This window comes from Pempheris klunzingeri, chromosome 6, assembly GCF_042242105.1.
Source record: "Pempheris klunzingeri isolate RE-2024b chromosome 6, fPemKlu1.hap1, whole genome shotgun sequence".
Classification (NCBI taxonomy): Eukaryota; Metazoa; Chordata; class Actinopteri; order Acropomatiformes; family Pempheridae; genus Pempheris; species Pempheris klunzingeri.
The window spans coordinates 10766614-10794171 of record NC_092017.1 but is presented as its reverse complement, the minus strand read 5'-3'; the positions used below and the strand labels follow the sequence as shown (position 1 = coordinate 10794171).

The 27558-nt window shown below is 42.6% G+C and overlaps 1 protein-coding gene across 3 annotated transcripts in view; it reads left to right on the top strand.

Moving 5' to 3' along the window:
* The window catches only part of celf5a (cugbp, Elav-like family member 5a), a 178608-nt gene that overhangs the window by 99048 nt on the left and 52002 nt on the right, over nt 1-27558 (top strand). For all 3 annotated transcript variants that reach the window (XM_070832952.1, XM_070832951.1, XM_070832950.1), the window contains exon 3: nt 946-994. In XM_070832952.1, the coding sequence (XP_070689053.1) occupies nt 946-994 (49 nt within the window). The remainder of the gene's footprint in view (nt 1-945; nt 995-27558) is intronic.

The window sequence follows — 27558 nt, the reverse complement described above, 5'->3', positions numbered from 1 at the left end:
CCAATTTTATTAAAATGTGTGCGTTTTTTATTGCTAAATCTATTTGTTTTGGACTGAACCATGGAAGGAGGGGCACTGGCATCATAAAGCTGATATGATCTCGTAAGCTTTATAGTCAGCTACAGTTTATATATACATATTATATGTGTGTGTGTGTGTGCTAATATGTGACTCTGAGGCCTATATTCAATTAAAAAAAAACAAAAACGGTGTGCTGGAGCCGCAATAAACATTTTGTAAATCACAGCTACATCTTTCAAACTTCTCTTCCAAACAAATCGCGCCCAAGTCTGGTGGAATTGTTCAACTTGAACAACAATAATGAAAAAAGAAGGAGGTAAAATTGGGGAAGGAGGAGAGCGTGACACAAAGACTGTGATGACAGAGGCATCTAATCCAGGCAATGCCATTCTTATCAGGGTCCAGTGGATTAGAGTGAGCCTCCTAACCAGAGAATCCTTCCCAGCCAGACACTCTCCACAGCCCAAGGGCCTGGATCAATAGGCCTGCATTGATCTCTCTCCCCCTGTGGCTGGATTCACTTTTATTAGGACTGCCTGGGCCTCTATCACTTCGACACACATATGCAGCCTTGCAACCTCTCCACGCACCTGCCATGGCATACCACAAATGCGAATGGACACACACACACACACACACACACTTACACACACACATTGTACTTTAAATGGTGAAAGAGAGTCGACTTGTTTTGTTTACACTGAATAATAGGCAGCAGAAACACTACATTGTCAAGTCAACTTAGCTACGTGATGGTGTTTTGGTTTCCTCTCCAGCCAAGGCACTTTGATCAGTATCGCAGAACAGCTATTAGTATGGGAGAGAGAGCCTTGACACCTCTGGTTTGTGGCCTCTTGTTGTAGCAACGACAGCCCGAGTCACCAGCGCTAACCCGTCTGTTGCTCTTTCTCCTCTCTCCTCCAGATGACTCGCCCCATCCAGGTGAAACCGGCTGACAGCGAGAGCCGTGGAGGTAGTTGTCTTCTTTTCTTCATCATTTATTCATGTCCCCTTTTCATCTACCTTATCTAGGCTAATTCTTTTCATTCTTTCCCTCTGATCTCATCTGTTCCATTGCTCTCAATGCAATATTTCTTCAGCCAACACTCTTTTTGTCTTTTATCTTATCCCAATTCCATTCATTCTCATGTTGCTGCACCTACATGCATAATGGTTGCAGTTTGATCACTGCAACAAAGTTTTCCAAATACCTCAAAGCAAACTGTGTCTGAATGTCTATTAGACACATTATGTGACATCAAGCACAGAGATTTGATGTCATCGTGTTTTGACCGCCTGTCTGTGACAAAATTCACTAGAAATGTAATCTCATTGTATACATATTGTAGCTGTTTTATTACTTTCTGGTTCACATCCCTTGGGTTTGTGGATTAATCTCATACAGACTCATCCTGCATGTGCCCTTTTTCTGGTTATAATTGATTGAGAGTCTGTGTTATTGAAAAAATGTATGGCTGTGATGGGCTCTCCTGCTGCCATTATTGTTCCCCATGCCAAGTACATTACTGTATCATTGCACTGTAAATTAAATAGTGATTAGGCTTAATACTGGAGCCATAGCCACACAGAGAGGCCCACATGTTAAAGCCCACACTGCTTGGCCTGTGTGCGTTTGAAACATGAGCATAAATGGTATAGAGGGAGGAGAAAATGGAGCAGGAGCACACACAGCTTGCCAAACAATCAATACATTTTCAGGGTTCTTGCCAAGATCCTCATTACTTGGCCTTAATTCTGTCGTCTTTGATCTCTCCCGTTTTTGGAGGCTTTCATTTACTCACTGCCTATCTGCATATATGTTAATGGGATGAGGAGGCATCCTTCAAGTCAGTGGCAGAGATAATGAACCTTGCTGTTATTTTTTTGGTGTGCATCTCATGTGTCACCCCATAACAAAGCAAGTGCCTTTCTGTCGTTTAAAGGAGGAACGCTGTTTTCAGTCTCTCTCATCCGGGCGGAGGGAGAGAGGGAGAGATTTGGAAGTGAAAAACAGGCAGGGAGAGAAAATGCAAGCACGATGCCAACGGCATACAGCTGCCGTGCTGCACTTCTGAGGCTTTACCTAAAAACCTCTGCCTGTTTTGGGTGAATTAGAATGGCTGGCCACTTTGGCTGCCTGTCAAATGCACACAATCTTCAAAGGACAGCATAACCCCTTGAGATGGATGGAGGAAAGGCCAATAAAGATCACTGTCAGTCCTCTATGTTCTTTCTTTCTTTCTTTCTTTCTTCTCTTAAACATTCATTCAGAGCTTTAGAGCAGTGGTGAGACAAGCAAAAGGGTCTTGTGCTGTTAAGATTGATGTCTCCTATAGCTCCATTGATTTTGCCATTGTGGTGCTATGTGTCCACATTAACAATGACACTCGGCTGTCTCTTTACTCGGTTGTGAGTGGCCGGTTTTAGAACTCCCAGGACACTTTGGTCAGTATGGGGTCCTCTTACTGGCCAACCATGGGGACCCCACTGAGGAGCAAATGAGTGCTGGAACAGAACTGAGAGTTGCACATAATCTTAAATGAACAGGTCAGAGTGGCGCCGCGAGGGGCAATCAAATGCTAGCGTGACTTTAACGGGTTAGGAGGTAGAAGCGAAAGGAGGAGACGGGAAATGTGCAGAAGGGAATTGATCTGATTTTCTTCTTTCAAATCTTGTATTCTCATCCTGCTTCTAATTTGCTGGCTTGAATTCCTTCTGTGATAATCATTGGCAAAGATAATTTTGGCTTTCTCCGAATCTGGTTCTGTCTCTGACGGTGCTGCTGATGCTCCTCCATGGCCTACTTTTACAAGCCTTAGCTTCTTATTTGCTGTAAAAGATTGAAGAGGATTTCAATGTGCTGTCTGCAATTTCAGGGTCCTATAATTATTGCTCTCCTTATTTCACATTGTCAAAACTGCCAAGCTTAAGTTTTTGTTATTTTGATCCTTATTTGCCTGCTGTTGCCAGGATCCAGATCAATAACCGCAGAACTATAACTCAGCACAGTGCACAGGAGCTGGAAGAGCGGATGCAAAAAATATTAATTAGCCTCACAGTGCAGTAGAGGGGGGGTACACCAGGGACTGACCCAGTCTGGCCTGCTCTCTCAGGGGCCACACTGCTAGTCCGATAGGGGCCATATATTCCTCAGTGCACACAGTCACCCTACTACACACAGTCATACTAATTAGTCCCTTAATCTCATTATGAGGAGAACTGTTCAGATCACCTATGCTAGGTTGGGCGTCCATTAGGGAAAGACCTGTTACTGTAGCTGTATGCCTGCTGGACCTGCTCTCCTCCAGGAGCAACTCTCTACTGTTATTAAGACCAGACAGGCCTAGACCAGAACTGTGCTCGTTCCCTGGTTACTGTTTCAGGAAAAATTGAAACGGCCTGCCTATAGTCATCTAACAGAAAGACAGTAGAACATATTCTTCTAACCAGTTCCACTAAATATTTGATGACGCTTGCACACTTTATCAAAACTCAGCAGTTTCCTGATGGAGATGTTCATAGCTTTCACCTTATGGGATAGAACAAAGTGGTAAAAATTACATTACATCCAGCCACCAGGTAGCTTCACTAAGGCCGCATGAGTAAACCACCTTTCCTATAGAAATTAAAGGGAAATATACGGTAGAGTAAATCCATCCAAATACTCTGTCAGCCCCTGCTGCCGCCTAACAAAGACACACTGTGAAATGAATATTAATGGCCAATCACCTACCTAATCTAGCAGAACAGCAGCCGTTACACATTGAGCCACCAGCACCGCGAACGTCTCCGTCACTGATGACGCTGACCATTCTGGGATGTTTTCCGTTGAGGAGACGTTCAAAGAGGTGCAGCGAGGAGGCAGCAAGGGCCTGTCCCTCTCGTTTTCTCCTCACAGGTCTCTGATATGAAATAGATTGATTTTCCATCACACATGGCACTGATGACTGGCACTGACTGCTGCTGATATTTCATTTTTGAAGGGCTGTTCAGCACCTCCTTAGAGGGCTTGGCGTCCTTACACGGGATAAATCAGCTTTAACTGCTTTGATTTCATCCTAAACCCTTTACCAGCGGCACCCCCTTTAGCATTCCACCATTCCTATCTGCCCCCTCTTGTTTCCTTTTTTGCGGGCTGTCATTTCATTTGATTTTCTTTCATATAACCTTTTATATTTTTTTAGATCATCTAAAGAGAACCATCCATGCTCGCTGGCTAAATGTTTTTTTTCTGTTAAACTACAGCTCCTCACATTTCTCGGCTTAACCCGTTGTTAAAGTTTTGAGCTCAGAATGGTCCAAAAAGCAGAGAGGAGCAGGCTAGCTGTCAGCTGGGGCTCTGTTGGTGTTGCAGCAGGCCTGCCTGGCACAGCTAGAGCTACAGCCCACTGAGGAGGCCTGGATTAGAAACAGGCTCTGGCATTATCAAGGCAGGCCTGCCGCCCACGCATACACCCACACAGAGAGGACAAACAGGCAAACACATACATACCCATACGGCTCTTGCACACATGCTCTCTCGCTCTCTCTCTCTATCATGCTAACACACACACAAACGCAGTGGGAAGTTGGATGTACATGATAATAGGAACACGTGTGCACACACAGGGGACATGCCCAGTACAGGTTACATATTTACACACACACACACTCACACACACACACACACACACACACACACAGTGTACACATATGCGGAATGGAATGGGTCAATTTTCTCTTCATGAGCTGTGTTTCATGTTGCGGGCCAAGCAGCAGTGTTGCATTGTGTTTGTGTGTTTACTCCAACTGAAGGACAATGAAAAGGTTTGCTCCAGTTCACTGAGATGTGACGGAACAAAGAGAGAGAGAGAGAGAGAGAGAGAGAGAGAGGGAGAGAGAGAGAGAGAGAGAGAACCAGAGCGAGAGGCAATAAGTTAAATGGAGAGTGAGGACAAAAAAAAAAACAAAGAAAGATTGGAAAGCTAGATTGAGAGAGCAGGTTTACATGCTCTGTTGCTGTTCTGTGTTCAGTTTTTGATGATGAATTTATCTGGCGTGAAAGACAACAGAGTGGTCCATGTATTAAACATCAGTGGTGTTCTCCTTTCCTTGCTAGAGAGACGAGCTCCTCATGTCAGAGCAGCTCAGTAATGAACCACGCAGGAAGGGCTCTAAGCTCCACTGATCCCCTTTAGAAAAGAGAGAAGGAATGAAGGAGAGAGGGGTTGTTAGAGGGAGAGGAATGAGGGCTGGAAAAGACGGATGGTGAGAGTAGAGAGGTGAAAGAGGGAAATTTGTACTGAGAGACTGAAAATTGGAGCGAGAGAGAGGGAACAAGCGCAAAATAAACAGAGAAAAGTGTGGATAACCCAGCAAGAGGGAGGGGCGACAGGGGCTAATCAAAAAGCTGAACAGTATATCTTCTCCCTTTGGAGAGAAGAAAACTATAGATTACTGGTCACAATGTGCTTGGCTGGGCATAAATGGAGAGATCGTGAAATAGTAGGGAGCATGTTCAGAGGTTGTGGGGATCAGGGTGAGCTAATCCAATGGTAAGGCCAGCTGTGGGTCACACATTCACAGCTCACACTCCTTGTCCAAATCCCCTCTGGTGCTCTTACACAAACAATACCGATACACAGGCCCAGAGTTCAGTCAGCTAACTCCACCAAGCTGGCCTGGGATGTTCAGGTCACTCTGCCTGTAAGCTCTTAAATTTACCCTCACATCAGCACAGAGCGGTTTGTTTTGAAGGGGAGCGGTGGGGTGAATTAGGTTTATGGGAGTCAGACAAGGGGAGAGACAGCAGGAGAGCAACAGACAAACAGAGAGAGAAAGAGATGATGAAATCATTTCTATAGGGATGCGCTTTGCTCCTGAGGGTCAGATTGTGCTGAGGCTGTTGGAGTTATGCAGAGTCAGTGGAAGAAGTAGATCACAACAATTCGCTAATACACTGGGTGGGTGGAGGTCAATTAGCCTTATCTAACAAACTACTAATGCTAATACCAAAGCAAAACTTGCTGACATAGCAAAGAGCAACAAGACAAGGCAGAGTGATGATGTAATGAATTTAGCTAGCTGAAAGATGCGGTATTTCTGCAAACACAGTATCTCTTACCCTTTTTCCAACAAAACGCAGTATTACTGCAACTTCTGTGGCACTCTCAGTCAGCACATACACAGATGGAAGCAGCAGCTACTTGTAGACAAAAAAAAATCCAGAAACACCTTATAATATTGCATGTACAACAAACTAAAAAATTACAAGAGCTCACAACAAAATTTGGACATTGTAAGCTTCACAAAGCTAACATTTGTTGCGGGGCTATCATATATGATTGCAGGACCTGGCAGGAGAGCTGCACTGGCCTTTCAATATGCATACATCAATAAATTCAGCTTAACACCCATTCATCTTTACTCCCCTTTTTTAAAAACACACACATCCCCTCCACTCCATCCCTTGTTCATTGCGATTGGTCTCGTAGCGTAGGCGGAGCAGCAAAGGTTACTGTTGAACACAGAAAGGAAAGGTCAGAAATCATGTTTAGTTTTCCTGGGGCCGGGAGGTAATTCCAGCCAGCAGATTGTGTTCAGACGAGCAAGCAGTCAGGGCAGGCCAGTGGTGGAGATGCTCATGCAGAAGGAAGCGAGGCGGGGATGGGGACAAGGTTATCCAGTCAGCCACTGCCTCTCAGCCCCTCCGCTGTCACCCTTAATAACACCCTCTCCCTTATCACCACAACAATCACCTTGAGAAACAAACTTGTCTTCTTTCAGAGAGGGATGGAGATGGGAAAGAGACGGCCCCCGTATGCATCTGGTCTGCCATTCTCATTACAGCACCTCAACCTCTTTGGGGACAGACAGACTGCAGATCAATTTAGTGCTCAATTCTCTACACTTTATAATTCATTCTCCCTCTCTATCTCCCTCGCTTTGTCCCTATGTGGCTCTCCTGCCTATTTCTCAGTACCCTTTGAACACATCAGAACATGCAGATGATGTACAGTAGTTGTCCACATTGCTGTGACAACAAGGGATATTAAGTTCTGCGCCACTCAAATGTAGTGATCTGGTGTTTAAGTTGTCATTTCAGCTATAACGCATAGATAATCTGATATATCAATGTGACTGAGAAAAGAATAAATCATTATGGTATTGATGGGAGATACTGTGAAGATAACCTTAGTTAGTTAACATCTTGAGACAAAGGAAAGCGCTAGACGACAAGGTGTCTATTCACAGTGTAGGCCAGATTAGCAGAGAGGTTTTCTATACTAACATACTTAGAATGTGTCCAGTAAAGTGGCATGGAGATGGACAAGAAAGCTAACCTCTCTAAAGATTTCCTTATTTAGACTTTGCTTTGTTTTTCATTTTATTGGCCATTAGATTTCCATTTACTTAAAACAACCTGTGTGCAGTACACTAGTGGAAAAGCAGCTTCTGTAGCAGCCCGTAAAACAGCAGATATTTCATCCTACTGTTAAGTGTCTTTTCCTAATCCTCGTCTCTAATGAATGTACATTTGATGGAAACATAGGACTCCTGCAGATTTGTAATTCTGTGTTAGACAAGTGTTGCCACAGAAATTCAACATGTGATTAATGAAAAATATATACAACCTTATTAGAAATTAGCATGATGTACAGATGTCAAATCTTCTGGTATCTGTACCCACAGTGTCAGCAGATAATAGCAGTGACAAGCCCATACCTAAGACTGATAAACTGGTGTGTGTGTGTGAGTGTGTGTGTGTGTGTGCATGCATGTGTGTGCGTGTGTGTGTGTGCGTGCGTGTGTGTGTGTGTGTCCTCTGTGGACATGGTGCTCGGTGATTGCAGTGGAGCTGGAGGAGGCCAAGCAAGGGCTCTGATTGGAGGACAGAGTCTGTGCAACCTCTGCCAAATCACTGCAATCACCCGTTTGCTCCTTCTCTTTGCTTTAATGACACCACTTCATAAGGAACCAGGCTCATCAAGCAACCCACCACACACCAACACACCCACACACACCCACACAAAAACACACACATATGCACAGCGAGGTCAGGCTTGGCAGATCGGGCGGGGCGCGGCAGGCCTCTGAACAGGGAGAGGAGGTCCACTAGCAGATGGGAGGAGATTAAAGCAGACTGGAGACACATGCACACAAGCAAATGCGCACATACACACACACGCAACCACACACACACTCACAAATGCAAGCTCTCACACTCACGTACATCAGAGATACAAGCTCCACTCCCCACTTTGGGTTGAGTTAGACTGAGTTAGACAAGTGTCATGGTGTGTAGTATTGGGTTTCTAATGTCTGTATTTTCAGCATACAAGTAAAAAACAAAACAACAATCATTTATACAGATACTAGAATGTTGGTGAGATATTTTTCTGGCGGTTCGATCATTTTCAGGACAACAGTACATTTTATGTTTTGCTCTCTCCACCGCCTGGCTTCTGTTCAGCGCTGAAATCTCTGCCCTAATTCTGTGAGACCTTTGCTCCCTACGCTCCATGTGGAAAGAAAATGTCCTGTTTGTTCACTGAGAGAGGCCAAAGACTATTTGGAGCTTTTGTGTATACAAAAGCTGACGAGAGGAACAAAAATGATTGTTGCTCATGCACAAACATTGGCCCATTTAAGTACACACAAACACTTAGAAAAGCCATACTGCAGATTCCAGCTGTTAGATGTTGAGAGCTAATAGCTCATTGTGACTCTAATTAAAAACCTTACAGTGTTTATAAGGTGTGACAGTGTTTACACATTCATATAGTCCCTCAGTGTCTGTTGAATATAAATAAAAATATGGGTTCTTTTTTTTTTTTTTTCAAGATTTCTGTGCTGACTATTAAATGAAAACGATCTTGGATGTCTCATGATTGGGGACATGCAAAGAGCACCACTGACAAATAGAAAAACGGGTGACAGAGCAAACACAAGGAAAAAAAATGCTGGGGCAAAGAAGTGATGACAAAGAAAGAGGCAGGAAAGACAAAACAAGAGCTTTTTCCACCTCAGGATATGGACAGAAAGAAAATGCCTTTCCAATCAAAGAGAGCTTAAAATATATGCAATGCACTCACTCTTTATTTTGTCTACACAACACAACACACTGTAATTTCCCTCTGAAAATGTCTGTGGAGCACTTTAGTGTGGGGAAATTGAATATAACAATATGCCACTGCCAGATAAATGAAAATGCCAGCTCATATATTATACTTTTTTAATATAAAATCTAAATTTTACACATTAGGTGCATGCATGAGGACAGGAATAGATTTCAGAGTGCATTTAAGCTCTGCAGGTATAAACCAGTTGCAAAAGCTGAAAGTTAGAGACACACAAGAAAGTTAAGGTAACACAGTCAGCTGTAAACTTTGATCTGTATTCAGAATCAGCACCTGTAACTCAGTTAGCTCTCCATTTCTGTCCCTCCAGTCTAACCTCTTCTTTCCTCTATCTCTTCATCTCAGCATATTAACTCCATTAGCCTCTCATATCACCCTCTGTCTCTCTCACTGTCAGTCCATGCCATTCACTTAAATCACTGCACTGTGCTACCATGGGACTGGAAAGGACACCTGCTTCAGCCAAATGATTCAAGCTGAGATACGGAAGCAGTGGATTAAACAGAGATTAGTACCCCTGCAGGCCACAAAAATGCACTGCTACAGAATATTTAATCTGTGTGGAATTTGGCTATGCGTTGTAATGCCTATTCTGTCTGTGACTTAAGCTTTGGCAGCTATTAAAGCAATGACAACAGACAAGGACATAGGGATGGGAGGAATAGCATGGGATGACGTGCCTGTGATGCACCATTAGGGAATGCCAACGTTGGTTCAGTGGGCACCGTAAAGAGGATTTTAAATAAGGCCCATCCACGTCTCACCTGCCTTTCCCATCTCATCTGCTGAGACGACAAATAGTGCTGCGAGCACGCACGCATTGTGTCACACAGTCCCATGATTGCCCAGCCGCCCACTCTCCATTCACCGTCTTTCCACCCATCTGCCAGTCAAACGAGTGCAGAGGTAATGGAGAGAGAAGCAGTCATTCTGGGGCTGTAAAACTGCGGCAGCCGAAAAGATGATTGGGGCAACCTTTTCTTTGGTGCATGAAGGAAGAAGGAGTGTTTTAACATTATTCATCAGTATTAGTGTGTGTGCGCGTGCGTGTGTGTGTGTTCCTGACTGAGTCATTATTGCAGCACTACTGCCTGAAGTACGAGTGTTGATGTGGTCATGCTCTGACTGCCCTGGCCTTGCCATGGTTCATGGTAACTCATAATGTGAGTTTGTATTTTCTCCTCTTTTAAAACTTACTCTATATTCCTCTTCTGTCACTATATCTCTTAGATCTCGCACTGGTATATGTAGCAGGTTTATCCTATCCCCTGCTTTGTTTGCTTTTTCTGTCCTTTATTTATTTTTACTTTTCCCCTGGCCCCTTCTCACTGATGAGTCTATCAGGCGAACTGGCATTGTCAAGGATGATTGGCGAATGGGCCTCTGTGCAAAGTTAATAAGTGTATCCCCAGACACTTCAGTTCTTAGGGGCTTGTGGCCAGGTCCAAACACAGGCCATCTTGATTGCATCTTTGCAATAAACATGAAGAGGGCCCACGCTAAGGAATACAAAGGCAGCAGAGGTTGCATTGGAGAATATCTAGAAGGAGGAATGAGGCTTCAAATGACGGCAGTACCTTTGGCTGCGGGAACTCTGACCTGACACTTGAACCATATAGAACGTGTACTTCAAAGAGCGCTTTGATAGAGGAAGGAGTTATTGGGTGAGATCTGAGGGACCGAACTGTCTTTTCATTCTAGATTAGCTACTGAGCTGGACTTAGACTAATGACAAAGGTAGAGCAGTGTCTTGATAAGGAACAGATCCCCATCTGGAACAGATGTTATTTGCTGTAGAATGACAACAGCTGATAAAGATCCACACACATGCTTTTTTTTCATTATTGTACTGCAAATCCTCGTCCTTGGTGCCCCCCTACAGCAATAAACTTGTCACAAAACCCAAAACATGGCACATCATCGCTTGAAATATAAATAAGCCCATTCGTCAGCTATTGATTTTCCTACCATTAGGGAGGCGAATGGCTTGGATGTTGTTGATGTGGAAGGTATTGTGGGTCAATATTGTGTTGCTCTTAAAAGCCACGGGAGATTTTCAAGAAATTCTGTAGAGGCAAAGAAAAGAGGCCAGTCTACAACTCTAATATTAAAAAAAAAATGTCTGGACTAGTTCAGGGACATCTGCTTGGCATTAATGTTATCAGGGAATCGGGGAGCAGTGTAGGCACAATGTGCTTTAGGGAAAGGTATGGCCCTCAACAGCTGCCTGCCTGGACTGCTGGCACACATCAACCTAATACGCTGGACTGGAAGCAGGGATTGATTCCTGAATGTAAAAGTGAAACCTTGAAGCGGCGCTACGACCATCTTACTCTGACAGTTGGAGGGAGGGATACTTTTGCAAGGCAATTTGGCATCCTAATCTGATCGAGTCTCTTAATCTACGCCAGCTGAGTTTTTACAAGACAAATCTGACAGCAGGGGCAGCAGCCAATGACAGGAGGAACATGTTAAATCAGGCGTAAGACAGGAGGACGTCGTCTTTTGGCTGCATTGTGGGTGTAATGATAGCTGGTGCAGCAGTGGTATCAAGGAATGCTCCCTATCCCAGGTCAAGGAGGGACTGGAGGTTGAGCTGCTGAGGGATGACAAAGTCCCCAGCTCGCTGGCTGTCAGCCCCCTCCAATGGCTGTTGTCCTCTTTCCTACTATCCACCCAACCTTCCTCCATCCTTCCATCCTCCTGTTTTTTTAGGAATCTATTCTTGGCCTCCCAGCATGTACAATCTGAATTATTTATCTGGAGAAATGAGATCCCTGCACGACAGTGAAACAGGATTTTATTTGTACCATTTGATTCCATTAAAATAAACAGAGCGTGCCATGGTAATTTTGCCACACCCCCACCTAGAGCTGAGCAATAATGCGATATTAACATTTATCTAGTTTCATCTGAATCATATCTTGATTGTGATTTTGCCATTATCATAATAGTTCTACTGAAATCTTTCGTCCAAATGAATGACTCAGAGAAAGCTGTAATTAAAACCGAACAGAATTTTTTATTTTCTCAGTGCTTTGGAAATCAGTTTATTTTACTTGGGATTTTGTGTAACACATATAATGACACATGCCAATATACTAAATATATTGTGACGGTCAATTCAACCATATCACTCAGTCACACTCTTCACTCACCTTCCTCCTTCCCATTCCTTCAAGCTGCTTTTACCCTCCTTGTAGTCACCTCACATACCATTGTGTGTGTGTGTGTGTGTGTGTGTGCGTGAGAAAAGTATTCTACTTTTGTGTGATTCCACTAGTAACCCACTTATTAATGTCCTTTCTGTCTTTATTGCGCATGATGAGGGCAAATTGCCTATTTCAGTTCTTATCACATGAGCCCACAAACAACATAAAAAGCTGAAGCAGTCTGCAGACAGCTCCATCTCAGTGTGAAATGAATGTGACCTACAGCTGCAGAGAAGTAATGTACAGCAACAGCACAGAGGAAACAAAGGGTTCTGTCAAAATCCTGTGCTATCTCACCAGTGTGTCTGCGAAATCCTTGTGTGTGCATGTCAAGCTGCCTTGCCTTCTATCTGGATAACATTAATGAAAGGTGAAAGAGGGAATAATCAAAGATCACAATATTTTACCCTTGATACAGATGCATGTTCGTACGCTGCTGGCAGGAGAGATCTCCTCGCTGCTCAGCTCAGCTCTGATCTGACATTAAGATTCAATGCTACATTTCTCTCTCCAGCTCACTCGTCTCGCTTTCTCTCTCATTCCCTCGGTGCCCCCGCACTCCCCCCACCTACCTCTGTCCACTCAGCCTGCTTGCCTGACTGCAGCTAAAGGGTAAATGTAGCTCAGGGGAAGTGCGCTACCTCCACCACAAGGTCCTGGGGCTCACCATGTGACCTGGACCTCCCAACATCTTGCTCTGGCTCTTCTCCTTCCTCCACTTTGCCTGCTCTTCACAGCAAATCTCTTCATCTCCATCCACCTCGGTGACCTCATTCAGAGAGACTGATGAAATAAACAACTAAGTGCAAACGCCTTCTCTGCCAAACAGTGCAAAAGTTCTCTTTTGTAGAATAACAATGTTGACAAATGCTCTGTACCATTAAGGCCATCTTCTGTACACAAAAACAGCACATATTGAAGGCAAATTTGTTTGAATTATGAAAGTTGAAAGCTCAAAATATTACAGTATTTTATGTTTTACCTCATGAAGTGTATAGTTATGTAGAAGAGAATGATGACTTAACAATAAATATAACTGTGATAATAATAATAATTTATTCAAGTGAATTTTAATTATTAAGCCCAGGATGAGTTCCTTTTTCTGCGGAGGTCATGTGATCACTCTCTATCCTTAAACTGTCACTTTGGTTACAGGAAAGTCTTTTACACCTTTAATGGTACAAAAAGTTAGAAACCACATAAGGAGCAAAATACATACAACACTAATTATGAACAGACGAGCAATAGTAAACTTACAACATGGAGAGACAGTATTGCAACACTCATTAAAGTACTTATAATATTAAATAAATATTAAGATAAAGACATTCATTCCAAGTGTATTTAATGAAATATTTACCAGGAACATTACAGAGTAGCTAACTAAGACTTTTGCTTGTAATACATGTGTAGCTTATAACTAACAGTGTATTCATATTGCTCCAATCCCTCACTTTGAATGGTTTTGATATATGTTGCCTGGCTTGTTAGATTATAAATATTGTTAACGGATGGCCCAGCTGAACAGGTTATTTTGCCCTTTGCGGACAGCAGAAGCTGTTCCTTTGAATATTTCTCTCTTAGAGCTTTGATGTACACTAATGTGTCGTTCTGTGTGTGTGCTAGTATGTGTGTGTAGCTGTGTGAGGCTGAATGGCACCTTTCAGAGTGGGGGTGAGACCATGTGGTCTGCACTGACTGCTTTGGAGGGAGGCAGAGGGCCCAGCTGGTTCAGGGAGAAGAGCTCACTGACTAGCCAAGGCAGCCTCACAGCCTGCCAACCAACCCGACACACACACACGCACACGCACGCGCACACACACACACACACACACACACACACACACACAGACACACACACACACACACACACAATCACATAGTGCATGGTAAGAGGAAGATTGTACACAGAAAAAATGCTGAGAATGGCACACTCTTCTCCATGCAATTAAAAAGATTTATTTTAACGCCAATGTGGTTTGGCTATGACTTCTGCAAGGTGCAGTGTGTCTCAGCTTGTGCATGGATATAAACATAACATGCAAAGAAGTGTGAAGAACACATTCAGGCCTCCTGTTTACATGGGGATAGTGCTTTGTGCACCCACAGAGCTCACAGAGATTCAATCATTTCAGCTGACCTGCAGCCAGGATTTGGTGAAAATAGCCGCCTACCTCCAACAAAATTGTCCAATATCCTTGAATGCAACTTGCAGAAAAAAAAAAAAAAAAATCTTTATTTGTTGGCAGCCAGGTGCTGGCCCTGCAAATTATACATGACCACAGGTCCTATTGATTCGCTCTTGTTTTTGTCTGTCTCATAACACATTGTTAGAGGAAAGTTGGTTCAGCTGACTTTCACAAATTGTTTTGTAAACACAGAGGGAAAAAAAGAACAGTCCAGAAGCTGTCACATGTAACGAAATGAATTTTCTCAGCCTGTAATTCCATATTTCTCTCTGATTCAATCAGTTGGGATCCTGTGGTTTAAAAAATGCCATAGAAAACATTAAATGAAAGAACTTAATTAGATATAAGTTTTTTTTGTTGATTTTATGGGACAACAAAACTATTCCCATTTTACTGTGTTTACCCACAGCTGCTGCAGTACATTTGCAATAGCAGTAATGTTGATTGCTGCTTCAACAGCTTTGGCAGAGAACGATGGTTGCTGAAACAATACATATTTTAAATTTATTTCTCCTGGGTTGTAGCAGCTCTATTTATTCTGACCTCCATCCCGCCATACGGTCCACTGGTTCTCTAGTGAAATCTGAAGTGTATCTCTAAATGGTGTGCAAGTGCTGCAAGACTTGCACAAATTAGCTGTGTTAAAGTATATGTATGCTGTCGATGGAGGGAAGGCTCACTGGAGGCACTGTGCTGCTTATCTGAACAGTAGGAACGTGGACGGAATGATTAGGTAGTCTAACCATAGGCCTCCACCCCCTCCAGCCTGGCCATTTTCACTGCTTTTCTATATAGCAGTTTCTCTCTCTCTGCAAATAGTCTAAAGGGTAAGCCTAACCAGGGGCTATGTGTGAGTGGATGGAAGACAGAGAGAAACAAGAGCTCTGAAAGGAATTTGTCATTTTTAACAAATTGGTTTGGAGAGAATCAAACTGAGCTTTTCCCCCCATTTAGTCCTAACTGTCAGGATGGACAGAAAAAAAAAAGTCTGACCTGAAGTGGGAGTGTTACTGCTTACCTGTAAAACCCGTAAACCTGTGAGGGGACCTAGCAGCGTGTGGTCCCCAGTTTCTCCATTAGAGAGCCAGCTTGGCATTCGGAGGGAGTAATTGGCTGGATAGGGTTTCAGCAGGCTTAGCCACCATGCTGGCACAACAAGCCTGTCTGTCCCCATCCCTGAGTCGCTGCTCTGCTAGGCAGGATCGTAGCCAGCTCAACTGCTGCCACGTCCCCTTCAAAGCCTGCGGAGAAGATGGGGATGGCAGCAGCTGTTGTCCCAGGGGAGCCGAGGGAATTCAGGGCCTCTGGTCATTAGTGGGAACCACTGTGCTGGGACGAGCCTGGGTCTTAGACAGCGGGGAGACCTCTATCACCCCTTCATCCCTTCATTCCTCCATCCATTCAATCCCCCATCCCTGCCAAGAACAATTTTGTATTCTCAACCTGAGGAAAGGCAATTTAGGTTGTGCTTTTGGAGAAATGTGTAGTTTTCAGCTAAAGTATATCTATGTATGTTTTAGGGCGCTATGGATCAGAGGATGCATAGTTTTAACCAAATTGATAATGGAAAACAAACAAAGTGGTCTCTGCAAGTGGATAGTGTAACATAGCATTTTGTGGGGCATTTAAGATATTTACTAACAAATTGTCAGAAAATATGTTATTACAAATTGCTATTATAAAGCTATTACAGCAATTAAAGCGATTACACTGACTGTACAAGTGACTAAGTCAATAAAACAGACATTCAGAACAACTACTATCAAAGGTCAGTAGTTTACAATGGCAATGAAGTGGAAAAAGAAATGGTGACATTTTTTGCAACATTGCTACCAGTTGTCATATTTTAGTCCATCTGCAGAGAGTTGCCCTTGGGAAGCAGGTTGATGAAGAATTTCTGAAGTTCCAATGCCAAGCCTATCCACACTGTGGATTATGATGGGCCGCTCCATTTTCTTTTTCTTTTTTGTGCATACGAATCTGATACAATTTATTTTCACAGCAAGCCTGACCTTGGGGTAGCCAAAGTCAAAATCGCACAAATGTTTCATAACCAGCATCTTCTACTGTATTTGCAGTGAGAATATTTTGCTGAATGTATTCTTTGTGTGGGGGGGGGGTGGTGCAAGAAAAATTCAGAGGGGCTTATGAACATTATATTCTTATTCTAAATAAGATAGAAATGTATATTTGAATGTGACCCTGACGTGACTTGCTTTATCTTTGCAGTTTTTCCAGTGATCCTGTTTGGGTGTGTGTGTGTGTGTGTGTGTGTGTGTGTATGGGTGTGGATACACAATGCTGAGTATGTTTTGATACTATCTGACTTCTGACTGTGTCTGAGTCACTGACATTTGATGTGGGCTGAATGGAGAGGAGTGTACCCATGTCTATATGATATAGTATAGAACATCTGGATGGGCCCAGGCACCTCGTAAGTCTGGACTGCTGTTGGCACTCCTCGTCATAAGTTTCCCCTGGTTTTTATTATAGCTCTATACCTTCCTCATCATTGTTTCTGGATCAGGTGGAAGGGAGGCTGGATAGGGATAAGGTGGCTGGTGGATAAGGATATACAAGTGCTGAAATAAGTATCAAGGGAATTGAATTTAAAACTAAATAAAGCACCCTTTAAAGGGAAGCTACGTGCCAATGAACAGTGTCTTAGATTTAAAAAGATCTACATTTTTCAGTGCATAAGAAAAGTGATAAGCAAATGACACATTGAAAGTTTCAAAATTAAAGCGACAAAAGGAATAGCTTCCAAAATAATGACAAAGTCTGAAAATGATTAAAGCATAGCTATACAAAGTCCGTACAGTGGTCTGTCTGTGTCGTGGATTGTAGGTCCCACGGTAACTTCTTGCTCCTCTGCAAACAACAGCAGCAGCTTGATGCCATGTCAGATGCAGTGTCAACAAACGATGACTGGAGCAAGTGCACAGATGGACAGAGGAGAGGTGGGCTGTGCTGCAAGAGTAGTTTGAGTTTCCGTGGACGTTTTGATATCCTCTTTCCCTCTGAGGATTGAACGTCAGCCTTTGTACAGGCCCAGAAACATCATGTTGTTCAAACACTGTTGCCCCAGTGTTCCTGTAAGATGATATTGTTCAAGGTTCAATGTTCAAAGGTGGTGTCATGAACAGTGCAGTAGACCTTCCTTATCATAATTATTAAATAACACTGAAGCTCCATAATATGCAGTCTGAAATTATTTAGTCCGTTGTTTGTTTTTGCAGTGCAGTTTCTGTTTTTGTAAACAAATGCCGCCAGAAATAACGGTTGATGCTGTCAAAATAAATCAAGGAACTAGACTGATCAATTGGGCCGATGTTTAATATGTGTGCTTTAACAGACAGGACATACGTGTAATGATTCTGTTGCATTCTCAACAATAGAAGTTTTGTGATAAACTGCTCAGTGCAACTCTGCACACATACCCAGGAGAAAACATTAACTTTTTTTCTCTCCCTGCATTTTCCTCTGTTGGCTTTGCACGCATTGTTAAATGGGACTGATGGAAGCACCCTGGCCATTACTCACTGCATTGCCTGGCTAATTTCTGTGCTCTTACAAGTACAAAGATGTCAAGCAGGAGCAGCAGGCTTACCTTGGCTTCCCCTGAGACCATTAATCCTTTGGCTGGTGTCGTCCCTGCCTGCACTGGCTCACCTGGTTCACAGCGCTGCCAGCAAACTGCTGTTCCCAGCCTTTTTCCCGTTCTATCTATTTATTTTGGTTCCGAGTCAGCTCCCATCACCAACAAAATCTGATTGCACTGGAAGAGCTGAATAACTCTTTAGGCATATAGACTCCCTTCTTAGAGGCAGAATTGCAGAATCTGTGGAAATGTTTTGTTGTGTATGTGTGTACGTGTGTGTGTTTCAGAGAAAGAGGAAAGTTGTGGAAAGATAAAAGCTGGTAAAATAGTAAACGGAAAAGAAAATGAAACACTTGCAGAGATTTGTCCCCATGACCTTCATACAGAAGTTCTGTTTTTTTGAACGACATGCAAACCTTTAAAAAAAACATCTTCTACAACGACACTGAAGGTCTTTGCCCTAACTTTGTCACATGAAAATATGTTTTTCCCTCATAAAGATATCCTACCTTGTAACATATTCCAATTATATTATGCATGTGATCTTCTAACAGATAACTAAGAAAAAGATTGGTAATAGTAATAAGAGCAAATGTCTCCCACAGCCAGACTTCAAAGAATCAAAAGAATTAAGTCTCAGATCAAGGATCGGGGATGACTCGCTCTGTGACCTTTAAAGGTACATCCACATATCATTAATACATAAATTGGGAGGCAATGTGGTAGGTTTGTGACTCTATAAATGCCCCTCATTGGTCGAGTACTGCAGTGTGTATAATGGTGAACAGTGTCATACAGTTTTTTCATATGTGGCCTTGGAGCTCATGTTTCAGGTTTACCTGTTGTCCATATTATTTCCTGAGTCGCTAGATAGAAAGATTGCGAGACCAAAATGAATCAATGGCAGGCAACTTGGAAAGAAATCCATCCTTTGAATCAGCGATAATATTCTCCATGAGCACCATTTATGCATCTTTCACACAGAAAACTATCACATTCATTGGTTTGAATTATCCAGGCTGTACAATAGCTGTATATGCATCAAGTCATTAAAGAGCAATAGCAGAAAACATGCAGTCAGTAGCTGTACGTAACATCTTGTGCTGGAGCCCTTTGTTTCTTATGCTTTATCACCAGAGCCAGACTTTGTTACTTTTTGACTGACTGTGTGCTTGTTGTGTGCTGTTGTTTCAGCTTTAAGGGAAATTGGCAAGAGTGTTTCTTAAGTGTTACTAATGCCACTTTGTGCATAAACTAATTGTGCTACATTTTAGAAATCAGAGTAAATTCATGCAGATGACCCAAACTCTAGATCGATAAGTCGATTGCTAAAGGCCATGACCATCAATTGAAGGTGTATTGGAATATCCAGTTCATTCAGCTGCTGCAGTAAAGAATGATAAAATGTATCCTTTCCTAACTGATGTTGGGAATTTAAACTAATTATGATAAATCTTTGTTTGTGTCTTTCATGGAACTTATAGTGTACAGTATATTCAAGCAGGAGCTTTAGATCATTTGCACCAGATCAGTTGATTATCAATTAATCTTCCTGAGCACTACACACTCACTCACTCATTATAGCTTTTGGCCTTTCTAATATGAAAAGGCTTCCTGAGCAGGAAAGCTGCCTTAAATAGAAACATTCCACTAACATATTAAACTAAACTATCATGAGTATGACCATTGTTTCTAATCTTTAACAGAATGAGATAATACTGAGCATTACAATGTTAACCATAAACTTCAATGGATACTTTCAGTCATTGCTCAGATGATTTCATGTCATACAGAAAAAAACTGACAAACCTGACATTCAATTTAAGATTCACTCAGCTGAATGTTGTGCTGTATTGTTTCCAATATTTCACTATCTTTCCTGTTCCTTTGTATTTTCTCCAATTCTCTAATTCCCCGTATCTTTTTCTTAACAATTTCTCCCACAATTTTGCGATGGAGGAACACGTCTTCATCCGGCAGTGAATTGAGGGAAGTAAGGGGGTGGTGGTGTTGGGGGCTGAAGGGGAACGAGGGAGGTGGACTTTAGATTACCTTTGCAATTTCAAGAGAGAATGCAGCATATAATGATCCGGGATGTTCCCGGGAAAGGTCAGCTGAAATTGCAACAAGCGTAATTAGTAGCTTATCAATAATGCATCCAAGGGTTCAGTGGGTGTGCAGTCTCAGTCTGTATGTGTGTGTGTGTGTGTGTGTGTGTGTGTGTGTGTGTGTGTGTGTGTGTGTGTGTGTGTGTGTGTGTGTGTGTGTGTGTGTGTGTGTGTGTGTGTGTGTGTGTGTGTGTGTGTGTGTGTGTGTGTGTGAGTGAGAGCATGTATGCATGGGTTGGCAGGTGTGTGAGTATGTGTAACCTACACATGTGTGTGTACCCAGGGATGACCAACGAGATCTCTTCTCCTGACATTCATTAACATAAAAACACCTATATGTCACACAGGGGAACTGCTATAAGCATCAGCATGCAGATCCCCACTAACAAATCATATACTACTCTACAATAGTGTGAACCCAACTGATGGCAGTACAGACTGATGGAAAACTTCAAGAGACACATCGATCACTAAGTCAATTACTATTGATTACAGTGTCAAAATTAGGGGCCATAAGGGGGGGAAGAATGTGAGATAAGGGTATATTTTGCATGAAACATGCAGAAAATATTGGAGTATTATGCAGAATTGGTATCAGCTCTCACGCAATCACTGGCTAATTATCTAGTAGCGGAATACATTCCCTCAAGCACCATCTTGGTCCAGGCACAGTCTGTATCATCGGCTACTGTTGAATGTCAAGTCCTCTCTTATAGGAACTACATTTCATACCTATAAAACTTCCAAGAGATTTGTAGAAAACAGCCCTGGTTCTGCACTAGCTGAAGCTGAGGAGGAATACTGATACCATTTACTATGGCGATAGTTTGTACCTATACTTTCTATAGTTTTGTTTGTTTTATCTGTTTACATTGGACTTCATCATCTAACAAATCCCTTTGGTGCAAGATGACACAAGTCTAGATTATGGTAAAGCTCACTCAACAGCCATCTTCACTGATTTCATTTCAGTGGGTTGCATCAGAGATGTGATCAAAAAAGATGCTCTTGTTTAACTTCTTTTTTGATCAACACTATTTCCATTTTCTTCCATCATGTTGCACAGCCGCAGCAGAGCTGATAAAGTAGCCACTAACTTTCGCTGAGCACATCTTTGAACAATTTCAGTCAGAGCGTATAGTTGAAATATTAAGCGAGAAAAAAGGAAACTTGAGTATCTTGCATAAATAATTAGGAATGTTCTTAGTCAAACCCTGACTCTCTGATAAGGAGATCAGGATTGAGTTAGATATCATCTCGCCTACAAAACTGTTTTGTCTTTCTCCTACTCAAGCAGGTGAAGTATGCAAGCTCTTAAGATCAACGTTGTGTTCGAAGGAAGAGAGAAACCTGAGGTGCATGTTAGCGGTGTGGAACGCGGGAGGGAGATTGCGGGGGTCGAGTGGACCCCAGGGAATGGGTTTGTGTGCCGAATTGTTGTTGTGTGTGATGTAATGATCCCAGGTTCTTTGGCCCCTGCCTGTTGATAAGTTACTGCAGAACACATGAACAGGGGAAACGGGAAGCAAGCGAGATGAATGTGATTGGATTGCCGGCCGAGTGCAGCTCTCCCATCTGTCTCAGAGTCTGCCATCCCATCTCACAGGCGGCAGGAGGTAATTGGGTTCATTGTTCTCACCACAGGATCCCCCGGATTGAAAGCTTCATTATCTGGATAACCATGAATGTAAATGAACCACACGTATGCAGTAGGGTAATGGGAAAAAATAGATCATTGCTTGCCACAATCACAACACACAGCACATCTCCAAACACATACAGTGCACTTGCATTTTTTGTGCAATGACATGCAAAAATGGCCACATGTGCAAACATGTTTACAGCATTTCTTATTTCCTCACTCTCTCTGATACACGCACACATTTTCACACACTCGTTTTCTTTTCTTTATTACAGGTGAGAACATAATTTAGAATTGAATCTTCGGTTTCAGGTTGGTTTCCTAAAAGCCGTGTTGTGTTCCTCTGCGTGCATAACTGCAAATAAAGAGTTGTCCCTGTCCTTAGACAGAGCAAGGGAACAGTTCTGACTGCTGGCGTATTCGGCCTCTGTGGGCTGGTAGCCATGATGTAAACTTTCATGGCTGCAGCTAACAGAATTGTTTGTGACAGTGCTGTGATGAGCTGCTAACCACACTTTCTCTGTAAGCATATTTACATGAGTGGATGGCAGCCACCCATATACACACTGGAGCCTCTACCATCAATGGCAAGAGAGGGCCTGAAGAACAACAGTAAGCCTGATGTGCTTTGAATTATTCATGCAAAACCAATGTATAACAGAAACCAGGCACATCTTTCTCTCTAATTAGGCAGAGTTTGTGGGTGAATGTTAGGCAAAGCCTTTGGACAGCTATGTCACAGTTGATGGCAGTGTGCTGCTAGCTCCAAGATTCACTGGCCTAAAGTCGACAGCCAGAGAAGGGTTAAAGCATCTGCCTTCTGAAAATAAACAGGAGCTCACAGCGGAGCCCAACCACTCTCAGATCCTCTGGCAAATCCATCAATTAGCTGCAGATGTGATCTGCATTCGAGATTACTGCAATTTAAGCATGTCGGGAAAACAGCCTAATCTGGTCTCTGATGGGCGCTCTGGTTTTCAATTTGCTTTCCAGGAGGGACCTGGGATCTGGTAGGACCTGGGATGGAAACCTACGGAGAAAACTGTACTAATATGCTTATATGAATGATCACCCCATCCCACTGGATTCATGTATCCCATTTTTATTTCAGAATTGAAAGTGTGCGTGTGACTCTGAGCAATGCATATATCCACTGCAGTGGAGAAATAACTCCCAGAAGAATCCGACTAAAGTGTCCAGATACAGCAAAGAGCACTGATGCGTTGTGGGTCATTGTACAGATTGGACGCTGGGAGGAAAGGAGGGGAGCGGGAGAGGAGGCGAGTGTGGAGCAAAGTGCCATCCTTACTGACTGTGCCATGCTGTGCCTTTGCGTCTGTTGTCGGGCCCTGTCAGATTGTGTTTACTTTTCTGAAGGACGTTTCACCTCTGGAAGCCTGGGAATGAATGGAGAACTCATTTCTCCAACAGAGACTAGTCAATCACTCGACATTTATTCTCCTCCCTTGCAGTGACCTCTCCCCAGCCAGGCGAACAATGGCACCCGCGTAAACTGCAGATGAGTTTGACTCAAAGCAAGGCCTTATATACCGAGCACGTCAATACTGCTACAAAAGCTCAGTAAAATCAAAGAAAAACATTACATTTGACAGAGGCCAGTCTGTTCTCTGAGTATACAGTATAGTAAAGTTTAAACCATGTTCTACAGGGATCTGCATAGCCACAGTATTTTTCTAATGCTGTTGAAACTATTCAGTGTTTGTGCCGGGTTGTGGCTTTCCTTAAGGTATGCATGTGGTTGTGCTTCAGCACTTGACACAGAGCGGATGAGGGTTGCTTCATGTGAGAGGTTTGAGGCTTAGCGTGGCTGCATAGTTAATGTCATGACTAGGGCCTGGCAGATGGCAGAAACAGTTAGGGATCTCATTAGATCAACCAAGCGTCCATGCTTGTTGCAAAACCTTTCATTAAAGTTCCATCGCTGAAATACTACTATCTCTCAATATTGGTCAAAGTCAAGAGAGGGGAGAGCAAAGTGTTGAAATTTTACATCTGCGTAAAGCTGAGAGATTAAAACGACGCATGAGTCTAATCAGGAGAGATACACAACAGTGTGCATGTGTGTGGTGTACAGAAATGTGTAGATGTGTTAACTGGAGTCTTCGGATCTATGTGTTTTCATTTATGTGTGCGCGCCAGTGTTTGTGTGGGTGTGATGAGTGATGCGTCCTTGCTGAGCATAGCAAACAGGATTGTAATGGTCACAGAGCACATTTTGTACCATTTGCTTTGTAATTAACTGGAATTTGTTCAGCACAAATGCACTGCGAGCGTGGGAAACTGAAAAAAAAATCTTCTAGTGCAAATTATTGACAGTTGGTGAGGGGATGCTGGTTTTTTTTTTTTTCCAGGGGAAGGATTCAAAGTGCCTTCATGTTAACACTTATTTTATTTGTATTATCTTTAATGACACAGAGGCTAAATGGACCATAGAGGGAACTGATTAGCAGCACCCTACAGCTTGGCAGCCCGAAGTCAATATGGATGTTTTATGGGTTTTTAAAGGACATTTAAAATGTATTTTCATATATGGTTTAAGGCATAGGGCTAATCACAGCAAGCAGCCCTCTTGTGAATGATGCTATGAACTGGGAGGCATCAGTATTGCTGGCTGGTAGCAGTCATTACAAAGAAGAGGGGCATCACTACAGAAAGGATGATCTTAGACAAAGCAATAGACACAGCAGACTGAAAGAACTGTCTTTAAAGGCACATTTCCTCTGCCAAGTGAATGTACCATTATTTTTAATGCTGATTGATGCTATTTGAATGATACAGTGAAGTGAGGGCATCTGACATTCAATTTACACCCTTTTTTCTTCCTTTTCTTTCTTCAGTGATTTTACACAAGTGTCGTCAGTTGCTGAGCTGAATCCCAGAAATTTTATCACGGTTCTTGTAACGAAAGAAATGCATTGGGTAAAGTCACGTCAAACGTCACAATTCAACCACCACCTTTTCTTTGTCTGTTGATAGGCATGCACTGTAGTTAGATTTCAATCATAGGGAAATTATATGGTTTGTGAATACCCACTGATTGGCTAGAAGGTTTGTGTCAAAAGCATTTAATGCTGCGTTATTATAATCAAGTTAAATCACTGCTCTTCATTAATGCAATATCCAGAAACTACATTATAGAAAAAATGCTAAACAATAGCGAGTCCCATAAATATTCGAATGACGAAAACTGAATTAAGTGCACGCACACGGTAAGTGATTGCACTATAAGAGCATCAGGTGGTAAAAGTCTTTATTGTCCCTTACAGTAAGCGCAATGTGTTACTGTTAATGTCCTCACCAGATGAACATGTGATAAAAGAGACTCTGAATGCTCAGAAACTTCTAGCACATCACAGGGAACCACCATCAAACGCAAAGATGAGAAGTTTGATCGTTCAAAGGCGAGAAGCACAACATACTCTGGATGCTTGTGCCCCGGCAGACTTGGATTGAATTTAGTTGTTGTGAGCATTACTGATCAACACCTTAGGAAAGCAATCGGCAGAACTATTATGCACAGTGATTTTTTCCCTGTTACCTCTGGTGATAGGAGATCACGGAGGCCCATGCCCACAGCTCTCTGGTAGATGCTGCTTTGCTAGGATCTGTGGAACAGAAAACCAAGCTATTTACAGGGAACACAGCAGCCTCAGAAGTAGCTCCTAGCCTCAGGGTGCAAAATACTTGAAAATAAGCTCCTGGTCTCTTTGATGTGTGTGTGCACCAAATCTAAAGGCATTTCAAGTAGTGCTGCCTTTGAGCCAAGGACGAGTCTAAATTGTCTCTTGGAGCTGAAGATGGGTGAGGTGGGGAAGAGGGTTAAATAAAAATCAAGAAATATAATATTTTTTCTGATGGCTGCATTACCATAATGTACACTTCACACGCCTGCTGACAGGAGTAATCCCAGTGGTGTTTTTTAAGATGGCTATCAAGGATATCTGGAGCACCAGAGGTTTATTGTTCATCCACTGATGAGTGAAGACAATAGTCTTGGGAGGCTCTTCTGAGGAGAAGATGAGTTTTTATATAGGGGAGACATAACATCTCTGTGCAACACTTGTCCCTGTTTAACAGCTCTAATATGATGGAAGAAAACTGTTCTGAAGCAAATTAAGTGAGTGGCTTATAACATCTGCCTCTTCACAGCTATTTCATTTTGTATTGCTGCTGCATTAAAGGCTCTGTTCTGCATGGCAATCTGCTGTTGTTGTTGCTGCTCAACAGTTATTTGTCACAGCAGATAAAGAATCCAGCAGCCCAAACAGTGATCGCATGTCTCAGAGCTTGGAAATCACAGACCAAAGCAACATAACATATTCAACTACAATAAGAAACGATAGAATACATGCAACAGATCATGCATGGTCATACATGAAGGAATAATAACATTTTGAATGTCACTGGACTGCTTATAATGATGATATGCTGAAAGGAGAAAGAGTTAAGAAATGGTGGGATGCAGGACTTCTTTGTATAAGAACAGATCAGACATTATTACATGTATTATATTGCAACAACACAATATAGCCGCTCTGCATGGTTCCAGGAGAAGCCATAGCTGGTAAAGAAGGGAAAATGTGATGGCCATACTGTTGAAAAAAGCTATCCACAATTTCATCCAGCCCGTAGACATGGCAGGACTCATAGCACACACTGCAGAGAATCGCAGGAGGTCTGAATGGCACACAACATCTGAAAAGACCTCAATTTTGAAATAGGATGGTTACTAAACTGCTGTAACCATAGCTTTTCAGGTTTCCTTGTGCCTCAAAGAAGAGAGATGAAAAATAACATTTCACAATCTCTGGACCTTGAAAGCTTTCTTTTGCTCCAAGAGGAAAAGGAAAAGAAAATTTTCAGACTTTCACGCTTGAACAGTTATTTGGCCTTTTTTTCCCATTCTGTGTCCAGTGAGTCACCTTCCTCCATTTTCTCTCAGACACACTTTGATAGCCAAGGTCCCTCTCTCTGTTGTGAAGACAAGTGTTGTTTGAAAGGCATGTTTGAAGATAGGTTTAGGGGAACCATATTTTATATTTTCAGTGGAAGAGCCCTCTGGCACAAAAACAAAGGCGGTGTGGACCTTGATAGATTTACATGGTCAGGTCAGGGTTCATACATAATGACACTGGAGCCATTTTCTCTCGTCTTAAAATGGGATCCAGCAACTGATTTTGCAACAGTGTTTCGGCTTTTTTGCCCCATAGTTTCTGGACACTCCACACTATTCATTATAGTGTGGGCTATGGCATTCATTGTGGCTGTGGTCAACTCAGATATGTGTCAGGTACATCTTTATCAATGGGAACTTGCTACGCTGACTGGTGCTCTTGTTTATGTGGCTATATGAACTCTACATTGCATTTGTATCATACTTTGTCGTTTGTCCACTTGATAGATTGATCGTACACTTTTATCTGCTTTGAGATGCTGTCTTATATTATGACATGGAGTAAGTTAATGCAGTCCACAGTGCGATGGGCACGACAGACATGAATAAATGTTAAGGTTGCATAATTGTAAACCAATCTACCCTGATCATTCTTTTGTTGCATGGGGGCACAAACGTCATGTTGTACACATATGCATGCTGTAAGATTTCTACATTATATTTGTTTTCACACTATGAAACTTGTCATTCT